The following is a 25,734-nucleotide window of genomic DNA, read 5'->3' on the forward strand; positions in this document are numbered from 1 at the left end:
AATTTATGGTTTTTATAAGAACATAGTATATTAAGACATGATATAATGAAACAATATTCATAATAATATCAGAAATATTGTAACTGTACTAATAATTGAACATTTTAATAGGATCGTATTAATGTTAAATTTTGTAATATATAGTATTGGAAGTCTTTTATATATAATAAAACTATTCAGATATTAATTCTTGTTATAAAATTTATTAATTTGTATTAATTTTATTATTATATGTATTAATTTTATTACATAGTTTTATTAAAACAATGCTACAAAATAATTAACTACATAAAAAACATTAAAAAATATTAATTATTTAAACAAATATTATACTTACTAATATATCTAAGATTTTAGTTTTACTTTATATTTAAATAATATTGAAGAAAAATATGCCTAAGTTTATAAAGAAATGCAATTATATTTGAAATTTCTACTTGTTTAGAAAAATCAATAATTTCTTTAAAATCCGTTAAATGTTCAGTTTTAAGTGTGGGATGAATTTTTTCAACTGAAATATATAAAATTATTTTTGTTTACATATTAATTATTAATTCATATTATAAACTTATAATTTTTAGAAACAAATATATCATACCTTTCCATTGATCATTATGATTAAGTAATAGCACAAAATATTCGTCTTTTATATTAGTATCATTTATAAAAAAAGATACTTTAATTTGTTCTTGTTCTTTGTTATTGATTAAACGTATTCGAAAATCTAAATATTGTTTATAAGTTTGACAAGCACATTTAATACTTTTCCATTTTAATAACTTTTCTTCTTTTCTTTTCTTTGATTCTAAAATAATATACCAAAAGTTTGCAATATTATAAAATTATATATATAATACTGCAAATTATAATATATATATATATATATATATATATATATCTAATTATAGAAAATACCTTCATTTAATTCAACAATTTCAATAGATAAACTATTTCTTCTTGATTTTGTTTTGTTAACTTCTTCTTCTAAATTTTCTTGTTCTTCTATTATATTGGCAATCTTTTTATCTACGATTTTTTGTTGTAAATCTGTTGCATCTATCTCAGATTTTAAACTTTCCACTTCCTGTTGTAATTCTGATATTTTATTATCATTTTGTGTTTTTTTCTCAATAAATTCTAAAAAAAAAAGAAATAAAGAAATATTATTATCAAATTATTTGTTTATTATATACAAATTATTTATTTTTAAAAATTTAATAAGAAAAAATAAATCTATGATACATACATTTTTATATTTATTACATTACAAGCAGATTAAATTATAAAAAAAAATATTTTTTTATTACATTTCTAATATGTTTTTTGTATTTTTGTTTTTTATGAGATAAAATGATCGATTATTATAGAGATGAATCGATTATTATGTGTTAATACATAACATATTTATTATATAAATAAGTATATTAGGAATATACTTATATATATATATATGTATACATACATACACATATACATACCAATTTTGTACGTAGTTGCATCTTCAACTTTAGCGGCAATTTTTGTTTGAATATTAGAATAATATGATTTTAATTTTTGTATTATACTAAAGTCTCTATTTTGAAGAACATGTGCGATATCAATATTAAATTCTTCCATTATTAATATGTGATTTTTATATCTGTTTTTAACGTATTAAATTAAAATACATTTTAACGTACAACTTAGCGTAGCCATTTAAGTTTTGAAGTATCAGTGCTACCACTAAACTGGACAAATGTTACTAATACTTATAACCTTAAACTTAAAAATTATTCTGAGATATTCTTCATGTTTAAATATTGAAATATTATAAAATTGTCTATTTCAAAATAATTTTATTCAATTTCTAAAATAAAATCTAATAGTTTTTAACTGTATATATAATGAATGAATTACATTATATATCTTAAAAAAAAGAATGATAATGCGGCAAATTTAAATTTCAAAATCAATGAAATATTAAGAAAAAAATACGAAAATATAATTTTAACTTTTAAAAACATTTTTAATAATGAACATTTTTAATAATGATTTTTAATATAATATTATTCACTTTTATTTTAACGCATTATTTTATTTAACGCATAATTTATGTATTTGATTTTCAAATAAAAGGAAGTTAATGAATTAGATAAAGAAGTTATTTGAATTAGATAAGGCGTATAATTTACCAGTCATAATAATGAATAAATATTATTACCAAATTCTCTTAATGTTTTAATATCATTTACAATGACATTGTTTTTTATTTATACAGATGCCAATCATATCCTTATCATATATATAAAATGTTATCACATTTGAATCACAGCATACATTTTTCTTACTTCATTTAAAGTTTGAGTACAAGCATAGCATAGCATCAAATATGATGTTTAAATTTTTACCAATTTTCATCATCTTCGGTATTACTACTGTTCTTGTACGTATAATCCTATTTTATAATACTGTTGAAAATATTTCGAAAATAAATTATTATATATAATTCTTTCATTATTTATTTTTAACTTATTTAATATTGCTTATTTAATATTCCAATAATTTTCCATCTTCCAATATATTTTTCGTAATAGATATCATTATTTTAACTAGTAGTTTTTATTTATAAAAATTATAAATTATATATATATTAAATTATATATTATAAATTAATGATTTTCTTCCCTTTTCAAAAAATATTTTTATATTTAGAAATTATTTTTCATAAAATTTATTAATATAGGCTTTTACGTTTGATACAAAGAGTCAATTAGAAAGTGATGTTAAGGTATGTATTAATTAATAATTCTAACGATATTTATATATAATAAATTATAATAATTAATAATATTAATAAAAATTTAAATTAATTAATATTTTGAATAATAAAATTCATTTTATATTAATATTAGTTTTCTCTTTCTTTACATTAATAATATCATATTTTATTCAAAATATATTTGTTCATTTTTTATATAGAAATTAATAAGAGATCATATATTAAATATAGTTTTTTTAAATAATCGAATATATTTAGTTTTCTTGAACTGAATATAATAAAATAAAATAAAATGAAAATTTTTAATATGAATTTTAATAAAAAATCTTGTCATAGTCTGATGACAGCTCTCAAACAAACTCGCAGGAAGCTAGCAATGCCAGTAATAGTGACAGTGACAGTGACAATAATAATGATAATGACAATGACAGTAATAGTGGAAGCAATGAAAATAATGATGACAACCAAAATTTGTCTGATCTTAAGAACAAAAATTCTCAGCTTACTGATGATTTAGAAAAACTTATAGAATCTGTAGAGGATATACTTGAAAATGAGCTGAGAGGAGTAACAAACGAATCTACACATATTTGGGAAAGTGTAAAAGACAAACTTAACTCAATCGAAAATAATTCCAAAACGAATTTTCAAAATGTTACGAGTAATATAGAAAATATCCTAAATAATTTTAACAATAAAACCCATAATGTCTTCGAACATGTCAGAGATATTGTACAAAATGAGACAGAAGCATCTAAGAAGGAACTTTTGAAAGCTTACAGAAAATTGAAGAAAAATCTATCTAAACTTGAAGAAAATGGAAATAATATCTCGCGAAAAATACGCGAGGAATTTAAAAAATTCTTTGAAGAAACTTATGAAAAATTAAAAAATACTACTTATTCTCTGGAAAATGCGATAAATGAAGCTGAAAATAAAGCCAAATATATTTTAAATGAAGTGAAAAATGTTACATTAAGCGAATTACAAAAGATTGAAAAAAAAAATGCAGAAATATGGCAAGAAGCGAAAAAAGATCTTCAATTAATAGGAAAAAATGCACAAGATGCTATGAATAACATAACAGATTCGATAAAAAAATTGAAAAACGAAACCAATGAAATTCTTCATAAAGTTTCAGAAGCGCTAAATGAAAATATAGAAGAAATCAAACAAAATATTACCAAAATTGTAAATGAAGTAAAAGAGATTGTAAACAATACAGTATTTGAGATCAAAAAGGCAGCAAAAAAATTTCGACAAGAAATTGAAGAAGATGTTGAAGAAGTCAAAGAAAAAGTGATTGAAGTCATAGATGATTTAAATGAAAAATTATCTCAAATTGCCAACCAAACTGCTAATACTTTAAAAGAAACTGAAGAAATTCTTGAAAAACAATTTGAACAAGCCAAGCAAAATATTTCTCGACTTGTAGATGAAATAAAAGATTATATTTCAAATATTTATCAATATGTGAAAAGTTCTATGTTAGATATTATTGATAATATCAAGAACGATATTAAAAATATTAAGTCTAAAAATGATGTATTTTTATACAATATAACACAAACGATCGAAAATAATGTGGAACAAGTAAAACAAGAAATCACGAAAGTTGTACTTAATCTTAAGAATAAAACTCAAGAACAATTACAGCATCTTAAAAATAAACTTGGTGAACTAAAAGGAGAAGCCTTGCAAGCTAAAAAAATTATTAGAGATAAAATAAAAGAAATTATTAAAAATGTTACCAATGTGCTTAATAATTTGGAGCATGACATAAACAATACTTTGGGATATGTTCAAAATAAAACTTCTGAGATTATAAACCACGTGACAAATATAATTAAAGATAAAATACAGGAAATCATACAAGAGTCTGCTCGAGTTGTAGCAGAAGCGACAAATACAATCGAAGACATTAAAGAAAATACAGCCGTTATTTTGAACAATACTTTGACTGAATTAAGGAAAGATGCCAACAATCTTTTGAACAATGCCAAGGAAGATGTTCATAATATAACTAATCAAGTTGAAAACCAAGTTTTTAATGCTCTTAATAATATTAAAAACGTTACAAAAAATTCATTAAAAGATATTGAAAATATTACATCTTATGAAAAAAATTTAAAAGAAATAATTCATCATATTTCAAAAGATTCTAGATCTATAATAAATAATGTTTTGAATAATGTTCATGATACTATTGAGGTCATTCTCAATGATACTAATGATGCTATTGGACATATAATTAATAATGTCAATAATGTTACTTCTAATATTTTTCATGATGTAAAAGATGCCATACAAAATGGAATAAATGATACGAAAAATAATATAAAAAACGTATTTGATGGACTTCAGAATTCAGTTCACAAGGTTTCCGACGCTGTGCATTATTTCAATGATAATGTAAAAAATATACTTATAGGTAATATAAATATTTTACAATAACTATTAAACAATACTATTATATATATCACATTAAATATTAAAAAAAATGTAAACGAATTCTATAAATAATTTTTGTTATAGGTAATGTAAAGAATTTTAGTCACAGCAAGTAAGTTTAATATGTATTTTCGAATTTTTCAAATAAAATATACGACATAATATTTATATAATATAAAATTATATATCTTATACTAAAATGTAAAATTCCATTTTTGTTTCATAAATATTGTTTATATTTATGTTTAGTTCCCATTTAGGATCTAAGTAACAAACACAAGCTACAGACTACATCATCTTAAATGGAATCAAAGATAGAAGATTGGAAATTATTAAACAAATAAAGTACTTTTCAAATAAACAGCAGTGAAAAAACAAAATAAGAAATCAACATATTGAAAGTGCATGCTGATTTTGTTTAAGTTAAAAAAGAACATATATATTATATTAAATATAAATAACTGTTATTTATGATATTAATAAAAATAGTTAAATTAAATATAAATCTAATTTAATAAACTAAATTATTGAAACATTATATTAGATTGTGATTCAGATGATTGTATATCATTCCAACAAGCTATTTCTGCCATTTCCAAATTACCATCTTCTGTTAATGTTAAAATTTGTTTTTCAGAATTGTCTTTAAGTTTTATAGCTAAATCTGTGATACCATCAGAATGTGATGCCATCACTGAGGAATGTGTTGGTGTTTCATTAATTTCAACAGGTTGTAAAATACGTACATATATTGGTTGACCAGTTGCAGAAATATTATCTACAATTAAAAAACATTTTATAATAAAATGTTTTCTAATTAAACATGAACCTTAAATTCTTACCAGAAGTTAAAATATTTTGTATTGATAAATTTTCAGAATTTGATAATCTTATTATAGGAATATTTTCGTTACGATTTGAAATTTGTGATTCTGAATATGTTTCAATAGTCATAATTGGTACATTTTGTTGTATACTTTTTTCCAAAATTGGAATATCCAGTATAGTTTCATCAATATCTTTCAAAGATGATTCTGAAAGACATTTAGAATATAATTTATTGACCACAGAAGCAAATCATTATAGATTTATAGAAAAGTAAATATTTTAGAAAACCTGTTTGTTTATCTTGAACTCTAGCCTGATCATTTATATGTTCTTTCACATTACAATCATGTGATTCTTGTTGACTTTCATAAAATTGTACACCACATTTATCACAAAATATTTTTTGTTTAATGTGATCTCTAATGTGATGAACCATAAATGAATTATGAAGTGTGGTATATTGACATTTATCACATTGCAACCAAATATTACTTTTTTTATGTTTGGGCTTTTCAGTAATATTTGAAGATAAAATAACATCTTTCCTATTTTGATAAGTAGTTACAGTTTGACTGTTACATTTTGTTATCTGTGGTGGTTGAGAACGTTTTTGTTTCTCACTATTACCAAGAAGTTCTCCTTTTTCCAAAGAATATTTTTGCTCCAAAAATCTCAAAACATTATCACGTACATTACACATTTCAACATCAAGTCTATCAAGTGTATTAATAAGATTAGCACAACTTCGACAAATTACATCATCTTCTGATATTACTACCATATATCTATATTTTCATATAAAAAGGATAATTATAATATATTTAATTTAAATACAATGATACTGAAATGTGTATAATGCTCACATAATAACTGCAATAAGATACTACCTTTCACCAACTAATTCTCCAAGTTTTTCTATTACTCTAGTTCTTGATATTTGTGTTCTACATGTAGCCAAAGAATAATGACGTCCTTGAATCTTTGCATCACATACAAAACATTGTAACTCTTCCAAAAGTTTTGAATTATTATAGTCATTACCAGTATCAGAAACAGTTACATTTGTGCAATTGTTGGTAATATCTTCAGAACAAATATCATGTCGTTGTCCTATTGACAACATTGAAGTTATATTTGCCATTGGACTAATGACAATAATTTTTTTTAATAGGAATCAAGGTTAGGATACAAAATAGGACATATAAGGTGTATAACTGCAAAAAATAATACAAAATAAAGAATATATAATTTTGTATTATAAATATTACACTGTACTTTTCTTTCCCATATTTTATAATAATATGATAAGATTAATATATCAATATAATTTTTTCAAGATTATTACCACAGTATAAGATCATATAGCTAAAATATATTTTATGCCATCTTGTGAAGATTGATGAAAATAAATACATAAATTATGAATCTATATATATGTATGAAATAATAAATATAAGGTAGTATAACAATAAACTATAGCACTTTCTTGTTTAGGGATCAACATTGCTAGAATTCCCTAAAATAGAGAAAAAATAATAAAAACTACTATAAATGAAGTTTAAGCTAGATTTAACATTTGCAATTTTATGTTCTATGTTTTGAAATATCAATTGTGCAAAAAATTAAAGTTTGATATGTTTTCTATGATTTAGAGTAGTTAATATTGAATTGTAATTATTATTTAATCAATTATATTAAAAGTTGATACAATATATTAAAAAAATTGATGAAGACATATCTTTCAAAAATAAATTTATCTTATGTAAGGATTATTTTAATTTGAATTTCTTATATTTATTTTTATACATTCATCAATATAGAAAATAAATTTATATAAATATAAAATATGTATATAATATAAATATATTATTGTATAATAAATATACAAAAATAAAATATATAACAGGTAACATATACTTACAATATATAAAAATTAAATCGAATATATTCTATTAAGATTTTTAATTGATAAGATAGATAAGGAAGATAATAAAATTAATTAGATATTAAAGTCACCATACATAAATTTTATAGAGCAAATACAAATAAAAAAAACAAATTGTAAAAAAAAGAATAGAGTAAAAATTGTGGAATCAGCATCATGAGAGTAAATTAATAAAACTAATATAGATAAGAAGAAAAATAGAAAAAGAATTGATAATCAGCGCCATCTCTCGTATGCTAAAAACATCTGTTCAAAAACAAAGAGTAAAATACAATAAGAATTAAGAATCAGTATAAAGATATTTATAGAAAGATATTTTCATTTATAACATTATATTGCATCATTCTCACTCGATGATTCTAATCTGTTTTTTCACTATTACTGTATACATTATATTTTTTAAACATTTTTTCCTTGGCAACCCTTCTGGCAACCCTGCTTATGATCTCTAGAATCTATTATTATTTTAGTGCCATCTCAATATTAGAAATTCACATAAAGTAAGACTGTATACAGATTGACTGTTTCGTATATGTATTTGTATATACTAAATAATAAAAAAATAATATTTCAATTACTTTTTATAAAAATAAAAAAATAAAATATATGAAATTTTATCATTTGATATTATTTATTTACTATATTAATGAATTTAAGTTAGAATAATAAATAATAAAAAAAAATTTTTATGATATAAGATAAAATTTATAACAAATATTATATAAACATAAAAATATATATTTATATATAATTGAATACAACAAACAAATATTATTATGAATAATTTTTATGATTAAAATAAAAACTAAAAAAATTTTGTGTACAATGGTTTGTATGTTTTAAAGGAAATAGGAAATAATTTAGTGCAGGATGGGACGTAATAAAGATTCAGAAACAGATAGTGTTTTATCTGAATTTGAAAATGAGGTAAAAAACATTAAAACTACAGAAAGAGAAAAACCATATAAATGTAGTTTTGTTGGATGCAACCTGGCTTTTTATAGACCATCCAGATTACAAAGGCATATTAGATTTCATACTGGAGAAGTAAGATTAATATTTTAAGATTTAGTTTTGATTATTTTTGATAATTTAACTTAAATAACTATGATTCATTTATTTTTTAGAAAAATTATAAATGTAATTATCCAGGATGTGATAAAGCTTATACTAATAATTGTCATTTAAAACGTCATATGAAGAGCCATAGCATAAAAAAAGAATTATATAAGTAAATATACCTATCTTTTTAGTGTTTTATTGTTTTACATCTGAATTTTTGATATATTATTACACTTTCTATTTAAGGTGTCCAGAATGCTCATTATATATTAGTAATCGAGATAATTTGAAACGTCATTATAAGAGAATTCATGACAGATTAACTTGTAAAAAATGTAATGAAACTTTTATAAAAAAATATCAATTGAAGATACATATGACAACACAACATTTAGTTTCATATAAGTGCAATGAGTGTAATAAAAATTTTACAAATTTAACAAAATTTAAAAGACATGAATCAACTCATAAGAAAAGTGATAAACAATATTCATGCAATATGCCTGAATGTAATGAAGTTTTTAAAAAATGGTTGCTTCTTTGTGCTCATATAAAAACTCAGCATGTACGTGGTAAGTATTTATTATTATATTTTTTATATATAATTTTTTATATATAATTTTGAAAAAAATATTTAATTGTAATTAAATATAACATATTTTTTTAAAATATATTTGTTTAGATCACAAATGCAAGGATTGTGATAAAATATTTTTGACCAAACGACACTTAAAAATTCATTCAAAAGTTCATATGGAAAACAGATCTGTTTTATCTTGTCCATATGAAAAATGTCCACGAGTTTATTATTTTAGTTGCAATTTAAAACAGCATATACGAACTTATCATTTAGGAGAAAAATATGAGTGTGATATATGTAAAATAAAGATTGTAAATAAAAAAAGATTAGCTGAACATATTCAGAAATTACACATGTCAGAAAAAAGAATAAAACAATCAAAAAAATTGCGCAAAAAACGAAAAGATGCTGGATTACCTAAAAAAAGTATGGTGTCCAAATTAATTGGAATTAATTTATCACCAGAAATAGAAAAGATGATATTAGAAAGAAAAGAAGATATAATATATGAGCAATTTAAAATGGTACCAAGTGATGATTTAGATTGTGATTAATTTTTTTAATAAAACAAAAAAAATTATTTATGTATTAAATTATTGATTTGTAGTACTTTTATAATTTAATATGGACTTTTTTAATGTATCAATATACCAATAAATCTCAGATAAAGCTAGCTACAATACTAGCAAAATATTGAAATATATCTTTTTCAAAGTTATAGAATCCTATATAGAATCCTATAGCCTCAATTTAAAAAATAAAATATTAAAAAATAAAATTTTGAATTCACAGAAATTGATTAGCATATTTTTTTCTTATTACTAATTTAATTTTAAGAGAATAAAAATATTTTTATAAAGACTAAATTCTTCATAATTATAAAATTTTTTAAAAAATATTTTATATTTTTACTTATAACATAAATATTCTATTTAATACATGAGAATAAATATATGTATCAAAACTTAGTAGCAATAAGCTAAAGTTAAATTTTAATTGTGAATCTACAAAAAAACTGTAAGTGCCAAAACATCTTTCAATTTATAATTAATATATATATTCAATTTATAATAAATATATATATATTATATATATATATTATAAAATAATATAAATATATATATATTTTAGTATTTTAATAAAGTTATTTGTTGAAGATGTTAAATATATTTAAATATATTTATCTAATTGTAATTTATATAAATTAATATCTATTATATTTATAATCTATTAATCTATTAATATTAAAATTTTTTAATTTTCATTTTATAATATAATTATTCATTATTTATGTTATTTATAATATTTTTTGTTTTTACTTTTATAATTAATAAATTATATTTATTTATAAAAAATTATTTATAATAATTTAAAAATTTGTTTCATAAAATAATTTTAATTTATATTCTAAATTTAAGTATTGTATTTGTAATTCATTTTATTTTGTGCCATTAATCATAATTTCAAATTTAATTTCTCATTCAATTTAAATATGATATACTTCATATATAATAAATTATTTTTATTTGTTCTTTTACTTAATTATATTAAATAAAAAATTATAATTGGCACAAACATAATAAAAAAATATATTTTATGTAAATATAAACGCAATTAAAGAAAACATTCCATTGTTAAGATTATAAAATTAAATTTTTATATATCAATTATTATATAAAATAGTTTAATGCATATTCCAAGCAATGGATACTCATATTATCCGAATAAAACTAATATTTCTAGTAATAATATTTAAGATAATATTAAATAATTACTGATTTGGATAAATTATATTCTTATTTAAAAAATATTCCTTAAATATTTTTTGTTTATTATGTTAAATTCTTGTTTATCTAGTTTTGTAAATAATTTTACATTTCGAAAGCTAAAATAACTCAGGTACTTATTCAGGTAACAAATATTATTTTACACATTTGTATTATATTGTATATCCGGATAGTATGAATATCTAAGTATGAATGAATACTCGTATTAGTCCGCTTATGCTATGAAAGCACGCATAGAAAATATAAAACATTGTGATACAAAAAATATTTTTAACTATTAATACTAGAAAAGAAATTAACAGAATATCAATTAATACAATTTTATGGAAATATCTTGACAATAATTACATTTAGTAGTAACTTTCATAATATTATATCTTATTTTTTTGTATATCTTTCCGTTGACACATTTTACAAAAGATATTTCGAGTAATTCTAACCTCTAAAACAATTTTAAATAATTATATTCAGATAATCGTATAAAAAATCGAATTGATAAATTATTAAGATAATTGCACAAATTATTAATAATTTAATATTTCATTTTTCTATAACAAATGAGCAAAAATACAAAAGAAGCAATATAATTATAATAATATCAACAATTAGGAAACTTGATGTTTTCTAATTGTCTCCTATGAATATTATATATCTAACATAAAAAATTTTAATTCATTTATAATATTATTCTATTAGCAATGTTTACTAAAAAATACGCGCTTGATTTTTAGTTAATCAATAAACTTATTATACTTTACGTTAATTTCAGTCTGATCGTTTTGACTTACTTGTTTACTGCAAAACGATCTTAACATGATTATCGATCTTCATCGCGATAATTGTCGATTGAACCATTTGAGTGCAGAACTATTTTATATGTATTTAAAGTTAAAATTTTAAATAGAAAAGAGAGTTAGGAATTAGGATTGAAGGATTTAAGATAGAAAGAAATGTTGCCTTTATTTTTTAACACTATTTAAAAAGTTTATTAATTGATACTGATCAAATAACAGTGAATCACGAACAATTTTGTCAATAAAAAGACAACTGCCGGACGTGCGATATTGCTTAATTGCATTCAACAATTGTTTTATATTGGTAGAAATATGAGAAGCATATCGTGCTTTTCGTATTTTTGTCCAAGTATCGAGGAATGCAATCATGATTATTTGCACTCAAATGGTCAAGCATTCTACCGTTGACAAATTTCGTCCATGTATTTTAACTCTCTGCGATTTAATCCATTTTTTATCGCGATTCATTGCAAAACAATTTTATGTTATGAGACGAACTATCGGCAGCGTAAATTTCGGACAAAATTAATTTCTAGAAGTTTTACAAAAATACATATGATTGATATGCGCATATTTGCAAAGAGCTAAAATGGACAAACTTTTGTCTTACAGGAAAAAATATAAAATATTAATCGATTATTGTGACGGTATGTATTATAAAGATATACATATTTTGTTTCCTTATTTTCTTGCGCATTTATTAGAACGAAATGTATTGCGATAGCATAATTGTTTTCCATTGAATTTTCTTGATATCAAAATTTCAGATAACATAATTGCAATAGATTCAAATTATTATTTCATAGGTTTCAATTCTTATTCCAGATAATTATTTTATTTTTTCCATTGCTTTCCCTATTCGTCATGATTTTTTAATTTGAATTAGTTTAAATTGCGTATTTTATTATACTTAATTTTATTTTACAAATCAAATATCATATATAATTTTCTCAAAATTATTATTTATACATCTAATATTTCGCATTAATATAATATTTGAACATAAGCGTGTATTAATTATAATGATAAATTAATTCATCTAATAGGAAATAGGGAAAACACATTACATTGGAAATGTATTAATTTAATGGATTGAATCGTTATTTGGATTGGTGAATATATTCTGAAATATTAGAAATTATTCGAATATCGAATGAAATGATATTGATGCGATTAAGTACCAGCATGAGTGAAGCATTATATAAAACAAAAAATATATTTAATAAATATCCATGAATGAATTAGAAATACAACATTGGATATATGATGGAATCAAGCAACGACAATAATAACGTAAATTTATTGAATATATGATATATATTAAATTTATTTTATGTATTTTTATTTGGAATTATTATTCACAGTAGAGTAGTAAGATTAGTATCTTTTTTTTTAATTAGAAAAATATTTTTTTACATTTTTATTTGATAATAATTATATTTTGAATTAAAACAAAAATTTTTTAAAAATGTATATTGCATTAATATTTTAATCATATCAATCAATTAAATATCTTATAATAACAAAAATAATTGAAATCATTCTTTTTAGGAATAAAGATATTGAATATTGCTATATTTTAATAAATAATCTTTTTAAACAATTCGTTGTTTTATAACAAAATAATATTACGTATTATTGTCGTATGTTGATTAAATAAATCAACGTTTCCCAATCTATAAATTTTACAGATATTTTATAAAAAATTCTCTTTTATAGAAATGTTCTTTTTATTTTTAAATCAATTTTCAATAATCGAAGTTTTCTTTATATTATATACATTTTTTTTTAAACATCTTTATTCTATAATATTATATCTATCTTTATATGCTTTAGAACGAACAAAATATATTTTTATGATCATAATTATTATCATAATAGCGAGAGAATCATACACATCAAATATTATCATATTAAGTTAATTAAAAATGACTGGGAAACGTTGTATAGAAAAAAGTATTATTGAAGTTTATATTCCCTGTTCAGCATCGATCGTCAGACATCATTATATTGATTGTCTGTATTATTTGAGACCATTCAAAGTCTGTGTGTGTTACGACGAAAACGACAAATTTTATATCTTTTTATATCTGTATGCATCCATATTATTACCAAAATATGTTGTATGTTGTATGTCATGCAATTTAAATACATAAGTACGGCAGGAAAGAGTACACGTTGCATATGAGGTTAAACGCGTAGAAAACGCGAAATGAGTGAATTTGAGCGTATCATTGCGCATGCGTTGTTAAGACACGTGATGGAGGGATTACTATGTTTTATGCAGAGAGAGAATGAGAGAGAGAGAGAGAGAGAGAGAGAGAGAGAGAGAGAGAGAGAGAGAGAGAGAGAGAGAGAGAGAGAGAGAGAGAGAGAGAGAGAGAGAGAGAGATAAAGGCAAGGAGGGAGTGATTAACAAATAAATATAATTAAACGTACATCGCGCGCCAGAGCGTGCACGTATTAAACCTAATTTCTAACAAATCGATATCCTTTTTATAAAACAATTAAAATGAAACATTTGTACTTTAGCAGTATAGAGCAGTCGTTTTGTCGTACTTATTTATCTTAATATCATTATCGTCGTTTATATTATTTTATACATATATATGTAATATTATATTTTTTTTGCTTTTAAAGAACAATTCCCGCCTCACTTGGCACGCCATCATCCATCGTTATCATTATATTAATCACTTCGATATATTGTATATATTGATTGTTTTATAAATCATAAATCAATGAAAAAAAATTGAGGATTTTGTATCGAATATAAAATGATTATGAATGATTTAACCCATATACAATATATACATATTATTGAGAAGATATTTTTTTATTTACCATTTTTAGATTATTATTTGTTTTGTCAAGAATTCTGTAATATTTAATTTCAGAAATATATTTATTTTAGAATCATTAGAGAAATAATTAGTTCCTGTTTCTTGTATGATTTATAAAACATTCAATATAAATATAATATGCAGTCAATATCTCGCCTATATAAAAAAGAAGAGTATGTATAATATATGTGATACAGCGTACGCAAGATGTACGCTTGAGCACAACTTATCTATAAATATACAATCATAGAATCAATATCAAACAAAATCATGATTATTGCAGAGTCCTGTTTTACGGGCGGAATATACTATATATATATATATATATATTTATAATATATATACATAGCATATATATACAATATATGCTATATATATTTTTATCTCTTAAAAAAATTAAAAGAACCGCCATTTTTTTTGTTTGTAGCGTTTCCCAATATTTATATGCAAAATACGAAACAAATTCATAACTTGGCGCAACGCTCATGTAAATATGAGTATCAATGATATCAAAATAATAAAATAATAATAATAACCATATTGAATACGATTAGTTTGAATAATATTAATAATAATGGTACAATGATTACGTAACGATTCCCACAATATATGTACAGATATTATAGCACCATGACCGAAATCTCAAGGTTAAAAAATAGCATTACACGAGATTAAAGATGAAACGAAAATGGGAATGGGATTAAGAGGAAAAAGTGTAAAAGGGAAAAAGTGATCTTGCGCTTCGGTCGGAACACGAGATGAAGGGAAGAAGAAAAGGGATGTTATATTTTAGCTTAAATAATATAACTTCATAATTATCATTCTTATTGTTTTGATTATGCCAGTCAATCACTTTCCTATTCAATCTTACTAAAATAGTTGAGCGAATTAGGAAAGAAAATACAAGATACAAGAATGAATGAGCATTTAGAGTTATTTTTCACGTAAGAATATAATACATTTTTAAATATTTAATGACATTGAACGATTGATGTTGAATTACTATTGCTTAACGAAGATGATTGACCTGCGCGATTGAATAATAGTTATATTATGTTAATATTGTTATTTAAGTATTTGGCCGTTTCAATTAACGTGTTCCAACAACGTTTACGAGAATATTATTATGTCATACGATTGCTAACTCGGCGAATAAGTCGTGGGGACTAGAAATTTTGAAAAAAACGAACGAACAAATCGCAATTCAAATATCACAGGAGGAAAATGTCGCAACTTTTTATCTCTTTTTTCATTTTCATTTTTAGATTAATATAGATAATTAGAATAACCACTAGATTCAAATTACAGAATTTTTTCGAACATGAAAATTTTCATATATATATTTATAAAAATCAAATCATTTAATACAATATATTGTGTATCAAATGATTTGATTTTTTCTCATTTTATTGAGATTTTCCTCCTTTATGTGTCTCACGACGAAGAGGATAAAATTAATAATTTAAAACATATTCGAAATGACTCGCTGCATATGTTTTTTCTTCTATTATGTCTTTTGGCGCAGATCTTTTTTGGTAGATTGTAAGTGAACCAAGAGAAATATTTGGTTGTTGATTTTTATCGAAGGAATTAGAATTAGAAAAAAAAAAATTTGTTGAATTGTGTACACGTATATACGTATGCTCATGTGCGTGGATGTACACATATGTATAATATAATTTCTTTGCTTTAATAGATTGAAAAATGGCCTACCGTTGTAGGTCTACGCTCGTTCGACATAATGCATTTAATAACTATTCTTCTTGCATATAGATTTATAATCTTTATATATATATTTTTTTAATATATATAGACTCATATTTATATTATATTAAACGATGATATTCTTTCTTTGTTCAATATATTAATTAGGTATGATATGTTTATTCACAACATGATGTGAGCGCTTAGAGTTGGAATTTTTCCGTCCTTCTAGTATCATGAAGATAGTCTTTTTTCATATTTTCTTTCATTTTTTAGTGACAGTGATATACCGACGATATATTATATTTAATTTAAGTACGACGCTAGATAAAACATTAATTTCTCTAATAGATAAACTTACATTTTTTTCATTTCTCACGATGAATATATAATATATACAGTAGCGGTTAAAAAAATTAAAAAACGATATTTTCGTATATTTGTGTAATTATATCTTTAACGCTAGATCTTGACATTATGTTTATATGACTGATTTATAAAATTCTCATACTGATATGTAAACGTTTGTTTATTTGTAAAATTCTATTTATGAAATAGAAACTATTGGGACAAAATTTTAAAAATAATATGATTAATAATAATTTTACAAAATACAAAATTTATAAATCAATTTTTACTATATTTGTTTTTTTATTAAAATAGATAAATTATAAAAATAATGAAAATGAAAATGAAAATTGAAGATACTAAATATTTAATATAGAAGTAAAAATATATATAATACAATTATATAATATAAATTAATATACAGATAAAAATTAATATAATTAAACTAAAAAAAGATTTAGATAAAATTTCAAATCTTAAGAAAATTTAAAAAAAAAAATCATCAATTGATAAAAAAATGTTAGATCTTAAATTCAGAAATAAATATATTTAACTATATAAAAAATATTTATAAATAAATTTATATAGTTTTTTAATTAAATTTCTTATTTTTTAAATAAAGTGTTGTGTTCTTTAAATAAAATATATGTTTTCTCATTCTTATATGTATGTTATACTATAATTATTAATTTTATTTTTTCAGATAATCTATATTTTCATATATTGATTCTTTTTATAAAATATAATTTCTCCTTAATAAATTATAGTACTTTGTAATGTATAACTCTGTAAATTTTTTTTATCCACTACTGTATATATACATATATATATATATATATGTATATTAATTACATATTGATACACATTACATGCTAGTCATTGTCAGAGAATTATTAGTATTCAAGAGTTCGAAGATTCAAACATGCTCACTTCAGGATTTCGTTAACAATTAATAAACGATTTTCAGCCGTAGATCAATAACAAATATAATAACAATTTAACACAACAAATATATTGAATACATAATGTTCAACTCTTTCTTTTTTCTTCATTTTTTTTTTGTTACGCAAGATATTATTCACTAAAAATCTCGTATCGACAATTTAATAAATTTTAACAAAAAAATAGCTTCATTTATTATTTTTAATTTTCGCGGAACACCCTGAAGCGATGCAACAATATCTATAAAGGTAATTCACTATACTACTTGTCAAGTAATAAAAATAGAGATTGCATAGATTGAGATTCGTAGCGGATGCATCTAAAGAGATACGTCCTATAAAGATTTCCTTTTGAGCTTTTATATAGCGTGAAACTTTTTAATTTGTATATGTATATAAGTGTGAAGTATCAGTTTTGTACGCGCATGCATTTGTCCATATTTTAGCTACAAAGGACGTGTATCTTTTGCATGTACGTTACAAGCATATTTATTTATTTTTTATTTGTGATCGCATAAACGTGCAGCTATCCGTTGAATCTTTAAAGACGGAAATAGTATTTTTGAATGGATTGTATGAAAAAAATACGATATTATATTTTCGATATGTCTAAGTTCAATGTTGCATTATATATATATGTAGTATTTGTGAAATTTCGAACAGTTTTCGACAGATCGCTGCACACTGTTTACTCGTCTTTTTAAATATTCGTATAATTTTTATTTACTCGAGATTTCGAAAGATTCGCTTGAAAATTATTTAACTGGATAAATCGTAATAATAAACGTGCCTGTAAATTGATCACGATTTTGTGCTATTTTTACGACGCGACGCGTATTCAATCACTACGTCGCATTATTGCAATCAACGATATGCGCGAAATTTGCATGATACGAAACTTGATTCCCTTCCTTACCGGCTGAGTATTTAAATGCTTTCGTTGGAACAGTGATATTGTACACATAGTAAATGATACAAATTTGTTCTGCTTTATTTGAAACTTAGTTTGCACTTTTTATTTACCATTGCACAATTTAGAACAATGGAAGGAGGACTTGCCTTTTATAATTATTTTAAAGAAAGTATTTTCTTTCTAAATCTAGTAACTTTTTAAAAGTTATCCATTCATATATATTTCCTCCAATACATCATTATCGATCGATTCAATCGTCGATTATCTGCATTGTAAAAATCATTCCTTGTTGATCGAATAAACTTTCTCTTTTTCTTATATCGTCTCAAGAGTGTTTCGATTAGTAATCTATATCTTTCACCTCGAAACGATTCATCTTCCAGCCTGTACGTCAATAAGCGAAAAGCACACGATGTTGATAATAGTGAAATTAAAATGCGATATCGTGCCTAATCGCAACAATCCTTCTTTTTCAAACAAACCGAGCGTCCTCTTGTCATCGTACCGTTGTGCATCACTGCCATCGAGTGGAAATAAATCGTTCTCGAGGTCCGAGCTGCGTTTGTGCGATGAACGCCGGCAATTAAAAAAATTCTTCCGGCAGGGCCGTTCTCGTCGAATTAACTCGATGTACTCTGAAACATTCTTCAAAGGCGATCTTATCATTAAAATTTTTATCGTTTACATTATTAGATTGAATTGCAAATCATAGTAGAGCAAAAAAAATTATATAATCACCTCTTCACTGAAGATCTTCTTCACACTTGGGAATGTCGAATATCTCAGCAAACAAGGGTGGTAATTTGAGCTTGGTCCAGTTTCTTCTGAACCAGTCGAGAAGATTCGCATGTCTGGCACCTAGGGCCCTTAATTCTGGTATCCTTTGTGAAACGCTCGAGACACCGGAACACCCGCCCGCGGAGGTAGCCTCACCGGAAACTGTATGGTTCCTTAATGCTTGCACCTTCAATGCCTCCAGGAGGCGATCCTGAAGCCTCTGTACCGCTTTCACATCATTCAGGCCTGGCCTTTCGCTCAGAAGAACGGCACCAGAGAAAAGTCCCAACTCGGTATCCGACAGTTGGTGAGCGTTTAAGGCCGATGTAAATTGCATCAAAGCAGACACAAAATCTGGCTGTTTTGTTTCATATCGATCAATTAATGGATTTTGATAATTAATAACTTTAATATGAAAAAGAGTATCGAAAAGTTTCTAATAATATTTCTAATAACATATGAGATTTAATTCCATTTCAATTTGAAATTTATTTTTAAATAGTTCTTTAAATAATTTATACAGAAATAAAATAATGTATGTACAATTTTTTTCACATCCAGTTATCATTAATTCTAACCCATGATCATGGAAAGTGATAAGTGATGACTAATTCTTACCTCGTACATCAATTCCATTTGTTGCCTAGTGATATAAGTACCATCCTCGAATGTCATCGAACTATCGGTGGTCATCTTTGAAATATGGCTTAGCCAGACCTCAAAGAAACCAACTTTAATCAGGATTAGTTGATCATCCTGCGAAAGATCGCAAAATCCTGGGACCTTTTTGGCAAATTCCACCACCCTTTGAACCGACGGTGTTATCCTGGTGGCAAATTGTTGCCAAAGCCAAATCCTTTGCGATTCAACTGTTTCTGCTGTTGAGGATGCCGCCTCTGGATCCTCTGGGCTGGCGGGCTGCGAAGAAGTACTCGCCTAATCAGCAGGATTATAAAAGAAACAGGCGTTGCTGCCAGTTCCAATTCCATCGTGTCATTCTAATGTTAACCAAATAATTAGAAGCGGATACGACAACGACTGATTCGACGAACTTCTTACTAAAGTAAGAAAAATAAACCAAAAAATCGAGGATTTTATTAAAATATTTTTATCCAATCTTCTGTTATATTTATTTGATATACCATCTTGAAATTCTTTTGTATAAGTAACTTCTTCACTTGATTTCTACTGAAATTCTATATTTGGAATTTCTATAAAAATTAATACAAAAGTTTAACGAAAATCGTATCACAACATATTCCCATTAATCAGTTCAATAAAATAATCAAAAATTAATTTTAAAATAATAATCTATCACAATATTGCAATACACTTTCATCATCTTATTTTCTATTTTGTATCGTTCGTTCAATCGATATTATATTTACGGTAAATGTAATTTCCAGTAATTTCTCTGCGAATCGTATCCACCGCTAACGTAATCGTGCTCCTCTAATTTTGTTATCGAATTTTCAGTAAACTCACCGGTATTATCATCGGTTTCCGGACGATACCCCTCGTTGATTCCTCGGTGAAACCGCAGTGAGCGTGGTGCGCCTGAGAAACTTGAAGTATCACATCGTAAACCGCCAACTGTTTCACATCCGCGTCTGATTGATCCGCCTCTACCACTGCAGCCGGTGGTACACACGGTATAGCATTTTGAGCTTGACTGTTGTTGTTATTGTTCTGGCTGCTGGTGTTGTTGTTGTTGTTGTTGTTATTGTTAGTGGTGTTGTTATTGTTATTGTTTCCACCAGTTGGGGACGTGAGCTGCTGTACACCTGTGGTGGTGGTCGTTGTCGTGGTGGTCGGTACCGTGTCTTCGGGGCCACGTTCCCTTGAACGTTTCGGCACCCTGCCGTATCTAACGGCTGGAATGAAGAAAAAGGAATGGGGTTTAATTGTTTATCCATATTATCAAAGTGTTGTTCTATACATCATTCGTCGTATTAGAGTAAGTAATCGTTCCTTAAAAGGGTGCTTTTAAAAGTGGAGAAATTGTTTCTATATAGGTGATTGATTTCTAAAGGACTTTAAAATGAAATTGTCGAACTTTTACACAGAAATTTTAAAATAGATATCGGTATTGATTTTCAAAGGCAGTGGCTTTAGGGTGTAGAATGTAATCGTTAATATTTTAAACGGATTTTAAAATACCATTATTGACTTTTAAAGACCGTGGTTTTTTAGATGATCATTGATTTTTATCTCATTTAAACTCGAAATTAATTAATTCTAAAAAGGAAAAAACGATGAACTCTTAATATCATGAAATGAACTATTTCGTAGATTTTAAATTAACAATTTAAAATTAAAGTTTAAAAAATAAAATAAAAAAATAAATTGAATGAAATTAAACGAGCAGATTATAAAGTAAAAATAGGATGTTTGGCATTTTATTCTGGAAGCGTTGAATTAAGAGCAACGTTGATTACCGTATGCATTAGAACTTTTCATCTCCTGTATTCATTAATCACTTGAAGTTTGAAACACTTCCAAAGTAGTTTCGAATAAATTTCCGGTCTTCTTCGTTACATTTTACAGATAAATTACAAAACACATAAATGATTAAATGAAGATTTATTTCGTAATAAATTAATAATAAAATTATACGAATAATGAAATTTTTTAATCAGTGGAAAAAATATATAAAACAATATTTCAATTGCAATCATTTTAATTAACTGACGTATCGTTTAAAAAAAACTATGTGTAATTGAAATTTTATTTAAAAAAATCATTTCGTATTAATTTAATATTTCCATTAATTTATGTTGTCCATTCTAACATCTTGTTCCAAAAATGACCATATTTACCAAAGATTAATATTTTACACGATACTCGAGAGAATTACTCCAGACAACAGAGGATGCAGAGGTTTCAGGCCAGCTTTACCCCCGGTTACATCCGCTTCTTAAGCGGATCACAAGACTAACAGGGGCTTATTACGATTTTCCCGACAATACGAGCGGGAAGTACGGACGGTTTCCTATTATACACCGCCGCATATTGCACGATGGAACTTTGACATTTAATTATGTACGCAACTTCGTTTCAGTTTACTTTAACCGCTCGACGAACGACAGAAATTCCGAAAACTAAAAGACTCGCTAGTTATTGCCACTAGATACGTAAAAGAGTTTTGTTTGGTTGCGAATAAATTTCAAAATCTAAGCAATCTAAGAGAAATGTAAGCAAAATTTAATGAAGGAGTCAACGAACTTTTGCTTGATCTATTTATTTAATTTTTTTGAAAATAAAAATTACTTAGTAAAATTAAAATTTAAATTATATTAATTTATTATATTAATTTTGTAACAAAATTATTATTAAACCTCAATTAATATTAGTTTGTATTAAATTATTTAATTTTAGATAATTTTTAATTAATGAAAAATAAAATGATATAATTGAAATTGAAAAATTTAATCTTGCGTTATAACCCGATAATATTATAATTGATGATTTATAAGTTCATGAACAAATGAAAATTTTAAAAATATGGTATATATAATTGTGAATACATAAAAAAAATGATCGTGCAATTAAAGTTTAATAATTTATATCTGTTATCGTATTTAAATTAACTTTTCTCCTAATAAATTCTTTATATTTAATAAATCGATGAGATAATAAATATAAAATAGATAAAATGAGATAATAAATATAAAATAAAATTTCTACTCAATTAAACTACGCACATAATTGATTAGATTTCATTATCATATCTCTTGAATTTAATTGAAATTTATATGTTTTGTAGCCCGTATAAATGAATATTTGTTGACTGTTTAAATACGCAATTATATTATTATATGCAGAACATCGATGAAAATGTAGTAATACTACATAATACTATATACTATATAATATATATATAATTATTTGTATAAGCAATGACATTTCAAATTAATTATAGATATATTAATAATCATAATATAATAACAATTTATTATTTTATTAAAATTACATTCTATTATTATCCTGTAAAAATATTGAAGATAAGATAAGTTATTGATGACTTAATAGAAAATATAATTTATAAATGATTACTTACAATCCCTGGACATGCCGACAGCTAGGCACTTCTTGAATCTGCAGTACTGACAGCGGTTCCTACTTATTCTGATGACCAAACAGTTGCCGTCCTTCAGGCACCTGTATTCTATTTGTTTTTGAATGCTTCTCCTAAAGAAACCCTGAAATGAAAGAAAAAACTTAGCATCAAAATATATTCTACAATATTCAAAACATATTTTAAAAATTTTTTGATTCGATATTACTATCTTAATAACAATTGATTAAAAATTAAATCGATAATCCAATATAATAATCGAATTTTCATATAATTTCAATTTATTTTTTTCGCTATTTTTAGTTTGAATTCTATATTTTAGATATAATAAGATATAATATATATATATATACACAAATATTATGATTATTAAATTTTTAATTAATGAAATCTACTCATTTGATTATTTTCAGCATTATTTATGATACAAATTCATTCATTTTTATCTAGCATAGATAAAATTTAAATTATTAATTTTTATTTTTATTTTATTAATCTCTTTTATAAAAATTACAATGAAAATAATCCATCAAAATAAAATAGTCATAAGAAAACATAAGGAATGCAATAAAATGACCAAATAATAAAGAAAAAGATATCTTCACAATACAGAAATAATCTTTAAAACATTTCCCAAGTGACCACCTTTTATTTTTATATCATCCCGCATCATAGGCATCCGAATCGTTCAAAACGAATAGGATTTACCAGCGTATTGCTTGAACAGAGAAATCGCGAACGTTCAATTTTCAACCATAAAGTTTTTCGGATTTCTTAAGGCAATATCACGCGATGAAAAGGGATTTCTCTTTTCCCCAAGAAGACGAAAGAGAAGCTACAAGCAAGAGATGAATCGAGCTATTCGACGGTCGAATGGTCTTTGATGTAAACTTCGTAATCGCTTTGAACTTTCTATCATATCACCAAACGTTAATATTTGTCAGCAGTTTTTTTTCTTTCCTTTTTTTGATCATGTTTGAAGGCGATTATATCATCAGAATCATCATAATTGAAATCATCATATATCTAACGCCTATTACGCAATTATTTAAAAGAAGAAAAAAGTAAAAGAAAAGAACCGAAACAGAAAATAAAATGATGAATTAAAATCATTCAATTCAATCATTCATTCAAACTTTACATATTTTATATATAAAATTGTATATATTTGATAATTTCATAATTTATTTTCATTTTCATATAATCTTTTTTTCATTAATTTGGTAATTTCGATAAATTCGAAGTTTGTTGCAATGCAATCGAAAAATGGTTAACCTAACCTAATTTTACAATTCTTTTTTTTTAATCGTTTACATACTGTTATATATAAATTTCACTTACCTTTGTTACTAATTATTTCCAATTATCATGGTAAAAAATGTTTATGATATATTGTATACATAAATTCGTTAAAACGATATTCGATAATCTCGAATGAAAATTTATTGCAATATAATCGAAAGAAAACTCACTAACCTATCATAATCCTGATTTCACAATTGCTTTTTTTCTTTTATAAATTTCATTATAAATTTATTTATTTATAAATTCTTGATAGAAATTTCGTCTATTAAATATCTTCTTGAAACACATTTAGCACGTATTTTATACATGAAATTGTTAGAACAATATTCGATAATTTTGAATAAAAGTCTGTTGCAATGCGATCGAAAGAAAACTCTACGAGACATGGGATAGCATCGATTTAACTTTCAAGGATACCGAATGCTAGCACGATCGCCGATTAATTCTCTCAGGTCTCAGTCTGGATTTAGGGATCGTAAAAATGTCGTTCGTGGAGAGAAACGATAGGGAAAAAACGAGCTTTCTAAAACGCCAAGATAGTCCCGTACAGCCATTACTGGCGCCACTTCTACTGACTCGACGTCCTTCGTTGATTTACGAGAATCGATTCGTTTATCGCC

The 25,734-nt window shown here is 24.3% G+C and overlaps 5 protein-coding genes across 19 annotated transcripts in view; 2 read left to right on the forward strand and 3 right to left on the reverse strand.

Annotated features, from left to right (window-relative positions):
- Positions 1 to 25,734, reverse strand: part of LOC107993776 (ecdysone-induced protein 78C) — a 137,123-nt gene that overhangs the window by 4,704 nt on the left and 106,685 nt on the right. For 4 of the 8 annotated variants that reach the window (XM_017050390.3, XM_062076241.1, XM_062076242.1 and 1 more), the window contains 5 exons: positions 23,792 to 23,933; positions 21,217 to 21,605; positions 20,350 to 20,667; positions 19,693 to 20,089; positions 12,200 to 19,599 (listed from right to left, as the gene is read on the reverse strand). In XM_017050390.3, the coding sequence (XP_016905879.1) occupies positions 19,697 to 20,089; positions 20,350 to 20,667; positions 21,217 to 21,605; positions 23,792 to 23,933 (1,242 nt within the window). In that variant the 3' untranslated portion in view covers positions 12,200 to 19,599; positions 19,693 to 19,696. Of the gene's footprint in view, positions 1 to 12,199; positions 19,613 to 19,692; positions 20,090 to 20,349; positions 20,668 to 21,216; positions 21,606 to 23,791; positions 23,934 to 25,734 lie in introns of all 8 variants that reach the window. The other 4 variants (XM_062076244.1, XM_017050389.3, XM_062076243.1 and 1 more) reach the window with 2 other exon arrangements.
- LOC107993808 (uncharacterized) lies at positions 182 to 1,850 on the reverse strand. Its single transcript, XM_062076249.1, has 4 exons — positions 1,479 to 1,850; positions 916 to 1,137; positions 599 to 805; positions 182 to 511 (listed from the first exon to the last, which is right to left on the reverse strand). Exons 1-4 carry the CDS (start codon positions 1,615 to 1,617, stop codon positions 360 to 362), a joined length of 720 nt encoding a protein of 239 aa, XP_061932233.1. The 5' UTR covers positions 1,618 to 1,850; the 3' UTR covers positions 182 to 359.
- LOC107993818 (repetitive organellar protein-like) lies at positions 2,216 to 5,596 on the forward strand. Of its 3 annotated transcripts, none has more exons than XM_017050442.3 (5): positions 2,216 to 2,422; positions 2,723 to 2,767; positions 3,095 to 5,189; positions 5,294 to 5,321; positions 5,470 to 5,596. In XM_017050442.3, exons 1-5 carry the CDS (start codon positions 2,369 to 2,371, stop codon positions 5,474 to 5,476), a joined length of 2,229 nt encoding a protein of 742 aa, XP_016905931.2. In that variant the 5' UTR covers positions 2,216 to 2,368; the 3' UTR covers positions 5,477 to 5,596. The 3 variants fall into 3 exon arrangements, with proteins under 3 accessions (XP_016905931.2, XP_028520582.2, XP_016905930.2); XM_028664781.2 differs by having other exon boundaries at positions 3,125 to 5,189; positions 5,459 to 5,596; XM_017050441.3 differs by having other exon boundaries at positions 2,218 to 2,422; positions 5,459 to 5,596.
- LOC107993819 (uncharacterized) lies at positions 5,323 to 8,188 on the reverse strand. 5 transcript variants are annotated; one of them, XM_017050443.3, is made up of 6 exons: positions 7,959 to 8,188; positions 7,383 to 7,553; positions 6,925 to 7,147; positions 6,326 to 6,822; positions 6,052 to 6,243; positions 5,323 to 5,987 (listed from the first exon to the last, which is right to left on the reverse strand). In XM_017050443.3, exons 2-6 carry the CDS (start codon positions 7,450 to 7,452, stop codon positions 5,734 to 5,736), a joined length of 1,236 nt encoding a protein of 411 aa, XP_016905932.1. In that variant the 5' UTR covers positions 7,453 to 7,553; positions 7,959 to 8,188; the 3' UTR covers positions 5,323 to 5,733. The 5 variants fall into 5 exon arrangements, with proteins under 5 accessions (XP_016905932.1, XP_061932230.1, XP_028520584.1 ...); XM_062076246.1 differs by having other exon boundaries at positions 6,925 to 7,553; XM_028664783.2 differs by lacking the exon at positions 7,383 to 7,553 and having other exon boundaries at positions 6,925 to 7,251; positions 7,959 to 8,155.
- LOC107993820 (zinc finger protein 888) lies at positions 8,249 to 10,323 on the forward strand. Of its 2 annotated transcripts, XM_017050446.3 has the most exons (5): positions 8,343 to 8,482; positions 8,828 to 9,029; positions 9,110 to 9,213; positions 9,291 to 9,616; positions 9,727 to 10,323. In XM_017050446.3, exons 2-5 carry the CDS (start codon positions 8,853 to 8,855, stop codon positions 10,176 to 10,178), a joined length of 1,059 nt encoding a protein of 352 aa, XP_016905935.1. In that variant the 5' UTR covers positions 8,343 to 8,482; positions 8,828 to 8,852; the 3' UTR covers positions 10,179 to 10,323. The 2 variants fall into 2 exon arrangements, with proteins under 2 accessions (XP_016905934.1, XP_016905935.1); XM_017050445.3 differs by having other exon boundaries at positions 8,249 to 9,029.

This window comes from Apis cerana, linkage group LG6 (genome assembly GCF_029169275.1).
Source record: "Apis cerana isolate GH-2021 linkage group LG6, AcerK_1.0, whole genome shotgun sequence".
NCBI classification, from domain to species: Eukaryota; Metazoa; Arthropoda; class Insecta; order Hymenoptera; family Apidae; genus Apis; species Apis cerana.

Excerpts from the sequence above, each read along its gene's own strand:
- LOC107993808 (XM_062076249.1), bottom strand. The coding sequence starts at position 1,617 with ATGGAAGAATTTAATATTGATATCGCACATGTTCTTCAAAATAGAGAC. Across the intron at positions 1,138-1,478 it reads TGCAACTACGTACAAAATTG|AATTTATTGAGAAAAAAACA; the intron begins GTATGTATATGT and ends TTTTTTTTTTAG. Across the intron at positions 512-598 it reads TCATAATGATCAATGGAAAG|TTGAAAAAATTCATCCCACA; the intron begins GTATGATATATT and ends TATATATTTCAG.
- LOC107993818 (XM_017050441.3), top strand. The coding sequence starts at position 2,369 with ATGATGTTTAAATTTTTACCAATTTTCATCATCTTCGGTATTACTACT. Across the intron at positions 2,768-3,094 it reads AATTAGAAAGTGATGTTAAG|TCTGATGACAGCTCTCAAAC; the intron begins GTATGTATTAAT and ends ATCTTGTCATAG. Across the intron at positions 5,322-5,458 it reads AAGAATTTTAGTCACAGCAA|TTCCCATTTAGGATCTAAGT; the intron begins GTAAGTTTAATA and ends ATTTATGTTTAG.
- LOC107993819 (XM_017050443.3), bottom strand. The coding sequence starts at position 7,452 with ATGTATTTATTTTCATCAATCTTCACAAGATGGCATAAAATATATTTT. Across the intron at positions 7,148-7,382 it reads CTATATGATCTTATACTGTG|GACAACGACATGATATTTGT; the intron begins GTAATAATCTTG and ends TGTTGTCAATAG. Across the intron at positions 5,988-6,051 it reads ACAAAATATTTTAACTTCTG|ATAATATTTCTGCAACTGGT; the intron begins GTAAGAATTTAA and ends TTTTAATTGTAG.
- LOC107993820 (XM_017050445.3), top strand. The coding sequence starts at position 8,853 with ATGGGACGTAATAAAGATTCAGAAACAGATAGTGTTTTATCTGAATTT. Across the intron at positions 9,030-9,109 it reads TTAGATTTCATACTGGAGAA|AAAAATTATAAATGTAATTA; the intron begins GTAAGATTAATA and ends TTTATTTTTTAG. Across the intron at positions 9,214-9,290 it reads ATAAAAAAAGAATTATATAA|GTGTCCAGAATGCTCATTAT; the intron begins GTAAATATACCT and ends TTTCTATTTAAG.